Source organism: Physella acuta, unplaced genomic scaffold, assembly GCF_028476545.2.
Source record: "Physella acuta isolate Inbredline_101_S28 unplaced genomic scaffold, ASM2847654v3 ptg001724l, whole genome shotgun sequence".
NCBI classification, from domain to species: Eukaryota; Metazoa; Mollusca; class Gastropoda; family Physidae; genus Physella; species Physella acuta.
The window spans coordinates 88,157-99,653 of NW_026733236.1; the positions used below are offsets into that span (position 1 = coordinate 88,157).

Genomic DNA, 11,497 nt, shown 5'->3' on the forward strand with positions numbered 1-11,497 from the left:
CCCCTTGACAATACACGAACAAAACATGGTAAATCGCAAAACACATCAGCATTTGTTCATATTCCAATAAAAAAATTGAGTAATTAATCTTAACTATATGATTTACATAAAATTTAATTTTAGTACATAAATAGGTATTTAAAATAAAACACAGCGAACACACGTTATAGCTAATGCTGTTAAGACTCAGTGCAAATATTTCTTCCTGCAACATCTTTGACCACCATATTTTCCCGCGGGCAGCAGATGGTATCGCTGGTGTCCATACAGTCCCTGACCAGGTACTGGTTGGTCATCTGACAGATTGTACACCTGGCACACTGGCCGTCAACAAAGTCACCAAAGTCTTGCTCCACCCTGTAGTGGTGACCGATACATCGAATCACCGTGTCGTGGGTTGGGGTACAATCTGTTTTAACGTATTCGAAACTAAAAATGTCAGCTTTAGAGCAAGTGACGCACATCTCCAGCGTGTGGTTGTCACGTGAGTTGTAGGTGCCCTCAGGGCATGGTTCACAAGATGGATTGCCGGAAGGTGGCGTATTAAGATACTGGCCTCTCTGGCAAGTAATCTGTTGACCAGCTTTTTCGTGAAGAACAAATGCGTTGGTTTGAATCGTTAATAATATTACAACAGATACAATTATAAACATCTTCACTGTGGTAAGATTTGTTTACAAATTCTGAAATGCGAGTAGAAATTCAACTTTATTATTTTTTAAAAATGAATTCTATATATCGTCAAAAATAGTGCTAAACTAATTTAAAAACAGCGCTTCACTTCCAATATATTTGCTCTATTTTAACACACAAATGCATTTCTGACAGAAAATTCCCTTTTTAAACAGTTGAATAAAAGCCTTACTTTGTAGACATAAGAGTTCAAATTTAGTGGGAATAGCAAGGGGACTTAATTGTCCCCGCTTTTTCTGTACACACACACACACACACACACACACATATATATATATATATATATATATATATACATATATATATACATATATATATATATATATATATATATATATATATATATATATATATATATATATATGTGTGTGTGTGTGTATATATGTGGGTGGGTGTGTGTGTGTGTGGGTGTGTATGTATGTATGTATCTATGGTAGATTTACGTACCAGTTATCGATACGTCCCACCGTAATTTCGTTGAAACTGACAATAAAATAGCGCGACTACGTTTAAATCATTCTAGATGATGGAATCTTTGTTTAAAAAATATATATATAACGAAAGCGAACATTGTTCAATGTAATTTTTTATAGTCTTTCTAGCTGCGTTGTGTGGTACTGACCAGATACCTCTACTTGATAAATATACTATATTTTGCTATCTTCTTCTTCTTAGTACCGTTCGTGCCTAAGACACATGGGGCAGATGATTGAGAATTCATCTGATTCATTGACCTCGGCATATTAAGGGATAGTGTGGTCAGCACTATGCTCAGCCGCCTTTGTTTCCCTAACGTAAGTTAGGTACTCATCAGAGCTGGGTGGACTCAAGGACTTTCCACTGATTTTAAACCCGGATTCGAACTCGAGACTCTCGGGTTAGCAGTCTAGCTATATTTTGCTATACTTTGCCAATTAAAAACTTTTAAAATTAAATTTAAATGTTATTGTTTCAATACTAATTCACCTAGCCATCATAACCAAACATTTTTACCCTTCAGAATCGTCAAATATTAAATATTTATTTTGAAATTCTACAATATTGACGATACTAAATTAACGAATTAAAAAACACACTAACATAATATTTTTACCCTACTATTTGAATAAGGAAATGACAGTTTTATTTACCTGCTTGCACAAGACGACTGTCTAACAGTTAACGGGTGGGTTAAAACGTCCCAACAAGATAACACGATAAGATACGTTTACATACCTTTTTCTTTACTACTTATGTCTGCTACCACTTTTATCAATCTTTGGTACGTAAGCCTATGGCATTTTTTTTGTACTTAATCGATAAAAGGATTTCCTTGAAAAAACTTGCGGACTTGTTCCTTGGAAAACTTTGAATTACTATTATTAATCATTAATCATTACGTTCTCCAAAAGTGTATATATACATGTGTATATATATATATATATATATATATATATATATATATATATATATATATATATATATATATATATATATATATATATATATATATATATATATATACATACATACATGTATGTATACATAAACCTGGTAGTACATGGTAAGTGCATTTTTTGGGGGTAAAGAATTATGCATGAAACTTACATCGAGGGTGAATATTGAGTGTGTGTGTGAAGAGGGGGTGGGGCGATAACATTTAAAGTATATATTTTCGATCGATTTATGATCTTTTTTTAGGTATGTTTAATATTGTAATGTTTTTATTAGTTCTATAGACACATTTTTTTTCTAAGCAATCGGTAGGTCATTCCACTTTTGTTTTCAGAAAAGAGGCAATAACATGAACTCCAGAATATCTTAAAACGACACTTATATACAACAGTTGGTGTGTGTGAGTATAGGTCATAATGAATGCGAAAGGGTGTATGGATTATCTAAACGTATTTCAAGTCGGCATTCGCTTATTCACCTGAGGCAATAGATATTGATATGAATCAAATTATTTTATAGTCGATGATAAAGATTGCTCCAAATTTTTAACAATATTTTTCTAGAGTAGTTTTAATTTATATATTTTTTTAAAGAAATTCGAACTACAAACCTTTTACATTCACATACTGGTAAAACTAAAATCGTTAGCATTTGGTAATGTCAGCTAGAGGGAAATAAATGTTTTTTTTTTTAAATTTTTATCTACTTAGCCACAAATCATAAACTTTTTTATCCCTATCAAATGGACAAGACTATATTATTCTGCTCACAACCCTATAGCAACACTGAAATTAAAATTAAATTAACCTCACTTAAATATATACCCACATTATATTTAACTGTAAACAAAGCCTAACTCTTCCTCTACCTCTAATTGTGACTCTAATATTCTAGCGCTATCCAATCATCTTGTTTTAAACGCGTTTTCTCAACGCTTTGTTCAAATTATTTGTTTAGAAACCTTCAATCTGCTTCCCCCTTTTCAGCACGTAACAAAACGTTACAGTAACGTCTAAATTAAACCGCACATAAATGTTAATAAAAAAACCCCTACCACGAAGTAAGAATAGCTTTTTATAAGTATTTAAAACGTAGCCTACCACACGCATAGATATATCGACGTAGGATATGTCGTATACTTTTATATCAATCGATCGATTCTGTCAGCAATGTAATCATTATCGATTACTTCCTACTTGATATCTATACAGGGGTCGGCGTGGTCGAGTCGGTAAAGCTCATGTTTGCTAAACCGAAAAAGTCTCGAGTTCGAACCCTCGGGCAGATGAGGCTCGTTAGCTGGGGACAGCTACTCTTCTAGGATAGACAACTCCAAAATCAAACAACTGCTGCCTTGTAGCTTGTTCTTGGTTGGACAAAGGCTATGGAAGCAAATCCAAAAAGAAAAGCAGGCTGAAATCGGATTCAATGGCTTCAATGGCGCATAACAAGTTGACACGTAACGCTTAATTGTGTTGGAGGCGAGGTCGAGTCGGCAAAAAGCTCATGGTTGATAAATTCGAACAAAGTCTCGAGTTCAAACCCACTGGCAGATAAATCTCGATCCCCTTCAACACTAATAATTAAGAACGAAGAAGAAGAAGAAAGATTTCTATACAATTATTTTTCTTGAAATCTGTTGAGAAGTGTATGCCCCATAGAGTTAGAATTAAATTCACAATTAGCACCTGAGGTCTTATATGGTCAAGGGTCATCCATAATTGACGTCACGCTTTTTTTGACGATTTTAACCTCCCCTACCCCCCTCCCGTCGTCACTAAAAGCCAGACCCCCCTTAAAATGACGTCACACCTCAGCCTGCAACCACCCTCAAAATTGCAGTTGAATTTTTTTTAAAAACATCGATATTTTTTCAACATCTTGTCTGAACTGTGTCAAAATAGAGTATTGTAATTAATTCCTATTACAATTTATTAAACCTGTTTTCCAAAACGCGAAATAACGTCTAAATTTCGTTTTCTAACATTGCTTTTTTATAATGCAAAAGTGTGACGTCGCACCATCTGAACCCCCCCCCCCCCTTCATCACACACCGTCACAAAATTACGGACCCCCCCTCCTCCCCCTACGAGTGGGACGTCATTTATGGACGACCCCTCATGTAGTTATTAGAGTAGGATACTGTTACAGCTGAAGAAACATTTGTTTAAAGAACAAAAATAAAATTATTTAAATATAACGTCATATATATTTTTAGAAATGTATATATTTTTAAACAAATTCTTCGTTGTTTTTATTTGAGGCTCAACGTCCATTTCCAGTCATGAGATTATATTAAGTGGGTAAAATTCCTTTTTCGAACCTGAGGGTCCTTGGGGAAAGTAAAGTAGTTCACAAAGTAGTCATAACTGTGCCCGGTTACCTTTCCCTAGCGTGGGCTAGTACTCATCAGAGCTGGGTGGACTCACGGACGTTCTTCTGGCTTGGACTTGGATTCGAACTCGAGACTTTCGGATTAGCAGTCGAGTGCTCTACCGACATACCACGCCGTCCCATTGAGAGATTGCATAACCGACTGTATTTTGCTTAAAGCTTTATTTTTTCATGAATTTTGTTATATTGAGCCTTAATTTCCTTTGTGTTTTTGTTGGTTTTATCGTTTTATTTAAGTGATCGTCCTTTTTCACACATTTTTTTTTATAACCATTAGGTTTTATCGTGCCAATTTAAAATACTCTAGAACTATTCCCCCCCCCCTTCATGCAGCCACTGATTATAAGTACCCTGGCACCGTGTTCCAATACTTAGGGACTCTTGTAGGCTTTAAAAATTCAATTATGGCTCAGCGTAATATAGACAAATATTATATAACAATCTTTCTGCTGGTTTCTGTGTTATTCCAACGATTGGGAGTTGAGTATTTTTATTGGCCTATTTTCCAGACACAAAGACAAGAAGTGTTACGCAACAAGTTACACATGGACCAGATGAAAAGCTAGATTTAAGGGGAAAAAACATCTGACGATAAAATGAAGGTCTACACCGTACTGGAACTCACAACCCGGCAGCATTAGACAACGGTGCTAAAGTAACAAGACGACAATGACATGTACAGAACACGTTTCTCGTGTACAGCCTGGATTGTAAGAACTGTGCTTAACAATCCAGGTTGGTAAACTAAACAATGTTTCAAAGTCAGACAAATAAATCACACAGATTTTTTTCGATAAGTAATATTTAATGCAATGCAAATTTTATACAATAGCTGGAAGTTATATATAGAACAGAGGTAACATGAAACCTATTACATTGAAGAAAAACTATTTAGGTTTTCACATTTAAAAATTATATTCCTGTACTTCTTGAACAAGTTTCTTACAGTATACAGATGTATGATAATATGTACATGCAGCTGTTTTTAAAATATATATGTGAATAAGCAGTATACAAAGAATAGTTTATCTAAAGCAGAACTGTCTGACCTTTGACATAAGACATTAGTCGATGGAGAGTCATGATCTAAACCATATCGTGTGCCATCTGCCTATATGTATCATCAGAACTGCCCCCCTTATAATAATATTCAAATGCGTATTTCACAAATTTTACGGGTACAGAAACAATGTATGTCAGCACCTGTCTTAGTAGACTACGCTTCACATAGTTGAATCGGATTGTCTCTCTTTCTTTCGGAAAATAATCACGTACTGCAAAATAAAAAATAAATAAATATAACAATGCATTCATGACTTTTTATTAGGAGGGAAAACAACAAACACGCAAATAGATCTATATTGTTTAAAAAAATTTAAAGTACTGAAAAAAATGCATATACATCGTTTTAATTCATTACAAGCTTTTATATAATAATGCACTAAAAAGGAGAAAATTATTTTCTTGAAATATATGTAATATATAATAATAATTTATTATTTAAATAACTATAAAGAAAAGCGTGGGTCGCCTTAATATGTATTGTGCGGGATAGTTGGATAAGACTGCCTACTAATTTAAGAAAATTCTATTTAATTCATACAAAATTAATTAAACATCCAATTAAGTCAAATTTAAGGGGTTAAGAAAAAAAAACTTCTTAATTAAAACCTTTTAGTGATTCATTTGTGTATATTTAAGTTAGGGCAATTAAAGAAAAAATATTTCCATGCATCAGGGACTCTTTTGAAAATATGGTTGCCATGGAAACGGCGGTCATCTTAAAAAAACATCCCTTTCTGGAGTTTTAAAATTTCATAAACTACCATATATATCGGCTATATAACCATTGATCCTTCTTGTACTAACACTAATAGAGTCAGCTGGCTAGTTTTTGTTACAGAAATCACTCCAGAATTTTTTATTTTTATTTTCAAAATTTGGTGTGACGAAATTCCATTGAAATTAATGCTAAATTCAATGGAATTTCACCAGAAAACCAAACACAAACGTGCGTAGAGAGAGGGTTATGAAGAAATACTGCCATGTTTGCGTGTCAAAAGAGCGAATGGTGTCAAGTATTGCTCATATTCAACTCATGCTAAAGAAAAGCAAGTATGAATGAGGTAGACAGACTGAAAAATCCACTGTACACCTAACCTACTCAAATACAAGCCTGAACCAGTTTAAACTCTCATTTTTAATAGGTTCCGCGAGAACTAGATCATGTACACATCGGGGAAAAACGAGGAAAATATAAGTTACAACTATCAGCTTTTGAAGGAATTAATTCTCGTTGAATGTGTAACAGTAGGCTAACTTTACAACTAATAATTATGAAAATTAATATATTTGCTTCAGTGTAACAATGAAGAGATACGATTAAATAGTAAAATATTTACTTTGACACTTACCGTGCTCTATTTTTCTTCCGTTCTCATCTTCTATGATCCAAAATTTAGAATTTTCTGCTTCTATAGCAACACCATTAATCATCACAATAATGTAGCCCAAACGACTATCAGTGACGGCGTTATACCTTTGTGAAAGACAACACGTTTTAACATTTCTCAAATGTCATCATTATGTAATATGGGTTTTAATAATGTATTCAGAAAAACCAGAAACCATGAGCAGAGAATGACAACCACAGGGAGAAATACCATAATAGAAGGAGGCACTCAATGAAAATAGTTCATTAAAAGTAAAGAATGCTTGGTGTAAGAATAAATGAGCGCTAACTCGTGTTAGCGTGTTTTGCCATTTACACAAATACAGTAATGTGACCACATGGCCATAAAACTATGTAGTTTATAGTACAAATGATTATTAAAAATCTCAAATAAATTCGGCTTTTACATTTTTGTCAGCACTCTAAAAGAATACTCTACTAAGTATATGACCGCCAAAAAAAAAACAAACAAAAAACAACCTTTAATGGATTTCTTCCAATATTAAATTACGTAGGACTAAGAGATTTCAACTCAAATTTTTTTTTATTCACACAATAACAGACTTGTATGATATTGTTTTTCTTGGTGCATATTGCCCCCTTTCTCTAAATTAGTTATTACCGGTTGCTTTCCAGCATTTACTTTCATGTTTTTGTTCCATCACTGAATCTTCTATTGATAATGTTGATATTGAAAAAACTTCACTTAACCTTCAAAAAGTTTATACATTTCTCAAAGAAAACGGTTTTTTTTAATTTTATTTTATGATAATAATTTAACTGACTATGTATTTTGGATATTTCAATCAAAGTTTACTTTTTTTTTTCGTTTTTTCATAACATAAAATTATCTTACTCGAAACTCTTGTTTTTATGAGCCGCTTCTTGAAGATAATAAAGTAAATTCCTTCCTTTTTCAAAAGCAACTTTCACTTTTTCCATGAAATAAGGCTTGCACTGGTTATTTTCCACAATCAAAGTAACATCACTGGTAAAAATAAAAGTTCGAAATAATATGTATACACATATACGTATATATATATATATAGATATACACATATACACACATATACATATATATATATATATATATATATATATATATATATATATATATATATATATATATATATATATATATATATATATATATATATTTATTTATTTATTTATTTATTTATTTATTTATTTATTTATTTATTTATTTATTGTACATATATATGTACATATATATATATATATATATATATATATATATATATATATATATATATATATATATATATATATATCTATATGAGCAATTTTACAATTCTAGTAAAATATACACATAGTGTGTATACATTAATGCACATATATATATATATATATATATATATATATATATATATATATATATATATATATATATATATATATAAAATTTTAACTTACCTGTCATAAAAAAAAGCTTTCAACGCTATAAAAGCAAATATACAGAAAAGTATAAACAGAAAGAAAAATAGTAAATCCGTTGCACCATCTGCCATAGTTACAGTTTGTTTAGATTCGCCTTATATCAACTTTTAACTGTGAATATATTGGAAAAAATGTTAGTTCATATATCTCGCCCATATATACATATATATATATATATATATACATACATATACATATTATACATGTACATGTATATATATAATATATGAATATAGTAATACTTATAAGGACCTATATATATATATATATATATATATATATATATATATATATATATATATATATATATATATTTATATATATATATATATATATATATATATATATATATATATATATATATATATACATTATATATATATATACATTATATATATTTACATTATATATATATATATTTACATTATATATACATATATATATAATGTAAATATATATAACTATTGTTCACATATCAAATACTAGGTCTACCTTGAACTATATGTTAGGCCTAATATTTTAATTATTATTACATGATTTAGTATAATTTCATTTCAAACCTAACCCAGAATCATAATTGGATTAAAACAGCTAATTGGTGTGCAATAACTAATAAGTATTAACCAGAAAGAAAGAAACTTGGCTTTACTTCCTGAAACAGCGAGTGTGATGTGGCTGCAGTCCCGCACCAATTCAAACATTACATTGGAATATTTTAAATCGGTAATTAACTCTAGTATTACTAGCGTGTTCACGGTGTGTTTTAATAAAAAACGAAGTGGTTAAAGATAGCAATACAATACTTGATCAATGAAAGATATTTAGAGATATAGGCTACTTCACCTTTTGATGTGGAGAGGAAATATTGAATGGATAAATTTGGTGGAAAAGATGGCTGATCGAATAATGGAATAGTTAGAACTGAAGCGATCTAAAAATACTTTTCGGGAATTACTCATTTTCGCTTTAGGAACATATAGGCCTACTGTTAACAGCTGCTTAAATTAAGGTCTATATGAGGTAATGGACATAGAGTGACACCATCTGACAAACGGATGTGGGTGGGGGGGTACGACAATACCAAATATAGTTTTATGACTATGACTTCATGCTTTTTGCCTTATCTCCACATCCCTAAAGGCCCTAATCACACCTGGTGAAATCACACTATAACATCCCTCTAGATAGTTACTATTTCAGAATAAAAATAAAAAGTTTAGCGAAGCCAAATTTAAAATGTATTGATGAATTTTGTATTGCACAATTAATGCTGAAAGTTAGTTATACATTTTCACTTTTTAAACCTCCGACTTCTCTTATTCCACCCCCCCCCCCACCACTATAGTAGTGTGACGCCATTTACAATATATACAATATATACATATATAATATATAACACATGACATATATATATATATATATATATATATATATATATATATATATATATATATATATATATATATATATATATATATATATATGTATATGTGTGTTTTTATGTGCGTGTGTATGAAAATAGAATTATTACTAATTTTAACTTAATTTTAATACTTTATTTTTAGTTAAACGCAAAATATGTAATAATGTATTTAAACGCAATACTTGAAATAAATAGTAAAATTATTATGTTAAATCAGTGAAGAAAAATAATTAGTTTACAAATTAATTTTATACAATAAAGAAGATAACCGTACTAGTTTGCTCAAACCTGCTCTACAAATAATCTCCTTAAATCAACACATCTGTCACAAAAAGTCTTATGCGACTTTTTTGTCTCCCCTCATTACCATTCCCCTATGGTCCTACTCCATCTCATGGCTTTTTGTTTTAACTGTCATTCTGCGGATGTTTCGTATCCCCCCCCCCCTTTGTCTGCATGTCTCCCCGGGATGGGATTGGAAATATCTGCTGGTGTGTATACCTTCAAGATGTGCCTTAAGGAGCTGTTGATAGGGCCCTGTATACCTTCAAGATATGCCTTAAGGAGCTGTTGATAAGATCCTGTATACCTTCAAGATGTGCCTTAAGGAGCTGTTGATAAGGCCCTGTATACCTTCAAGATATGCCTTAAGGAGCTGTTGATAAGATCCTGTATACCTTCAAGATGTGCCTTAAGGAGCTGTTGATAAGGCCCTGTATACCTTCAAGATATGCCTTAAGGAGCTGTTGATAAGATCCTGTATACCTTCAAGATGTGCCTTAAGGAGCTGTTGATAAGGCCCTGAAGTTTGTTAGCTGATGACTGTCACTGCAAAATGAACTTCACATTTAATTCCAAAAATTCAATACTTGGCGTTTCTTGACGTAACCTTCTTATTGAAAATATTTTAAAATATATCTTATTTCTGTATCATTTTTAGATGAACAATGTAATGTAGAAATTCAGAAAGACATTACTTCACAATTTTTTCATTATACATATCCTTTGCATAGATAGTTTCATTTTGTATGACAATTATATAATCAATCGGAAAATCCCAATTTCATAAACCTACGGGGAAAATCCTGGGAATTTTAAGTTATTTTGGATACATTTTGAGCTGGATAATCTCAAACTGCGAGCCGAATAATTTTGATATAACTAACTTTTTTATCTCAATATTTACATAAAGTTCTGTGATTTTGCAATGGATAGTGTTTCATTAGACAAAACTAATTTATACCGTCAAAGTTAGAAAGTTGCACGAGGTGTAATGGTACTTTGCTACGACCTAGTACTGCTAAAATAATTGGTAATTATCAACGAACTATAAAATCCCGAATACTAAAATTCAAACTTCTAATCTTACAAACCTTTAATTAAATTGTATGGTCATCATATTTCTTTACTACCCTTACCCCAGCGTCAGATTTCAACAAAGATAAACGATACATAAATGTCAAAGAATAATACTATGAGAGTGAAGGATAGTAATCAGTGGCGTAGCGAGGTCGGGTGTCACCCGGTGCGGCACTTAATGGTGTCACCCCCCAGAGGCGTAGCGACCCTTCCCGGGGACAAACTTTCAATTTTTTTATTTGCACCCCCCCTCCCTGAAACTTTCGATTTGCACCCCTCCCCTC

At 31.7% G+C, this 11,497-nt stretch overlaps 2 protein-coding genes across 4 annotated transcripts; both read right to left on the reverse strand.

Annotated features, from left to right (window-relative positions):
- Positions 1-179: 179 nt before the first annotated feature.
- LOC131930137 (tumor necrosis factor receptor superfamily member 6-like) lies at positions 180-653 on the reverse strand. Its single transcript, XM_059286530.1, has one exon. It carries the CDS (start codon positions 651-653, stop codon positions 180-182), a length of 474 nt encoding a protein of 157 aa, XP_059142513.1.
- Positions 654-5,607: 4,954 nt separating this feature from the next.
- Positions 5,608-9,372, reverse strand: LOC131930135 (uncharacterized). 3 transcript variants are annotated; one of them, XM_059286526.1, is made up of 5 exons: positions 9,275-9,372; positions 8,408-8,542; positions 7,830-7,961; positions 6,936-7,060; positions 5,608-5,795 (listed from the first exon to the last, which is right to left on the reverse strand). In XM_059286526.1, the coding sequence occupies exons 2-5, from the start codon at positions 8,500-8,502 to the stop codon at positions 5,608-5,610; spliced, it is 540 nt and encodes a 179-aa protein (XP_059142509.1). In that variant the 5' UTR covers positions 8,503-8,542; positions 9,275-9,372. The 3 variants fall into 3 exon arrangements, with proteins under 3 accessions (XP_059142509.1, XP_059142508.1, XP_059142510.1); XM_059286525.1 differs by lacking the exon at positions 9,275-9,372 and adding an exon at positions 9,081-9,244; XM_059286527.1 differs by lacking the exon at positions 9,275-9,372 and adding an exon at positions 8,997-9,017.
- Positions 9,373-11,497: the final 2,125 nt, after the last annotated feature.

Excerpts from the sequence above, each read along its gene's own strand:
- LOC131930137 (XM_059286530.1), bottom strand. The coding sequence starts at position 653 with ATGTTTATAATTGTATCTGTTGTAATATTATTAACGATTCAAACCAAC.
- LOC131930135 (XM_059286526.1), bottom strand. The coding sequence starts at position 8,502 with ATGGCAGATGGTGCAACGGATTTACTATTTTTCTTTCTGTTTATACTT. Across the intron at positions 7,061-7,829 it reads CATAAAAACAAGAGTTTCGA|GTATAACGCCGTCACTGATA; the intron begins GTAAGATAATTT and ends TCTTTCACAAAG. Across the intron at positions 5,796-6,935 it reads CGGAAGAAAAATAGAGCACG|TACGTGATTATTTTCCGAAA; the intron begins GTAAGTGTCAAA and ends TTTATTTTGCAG.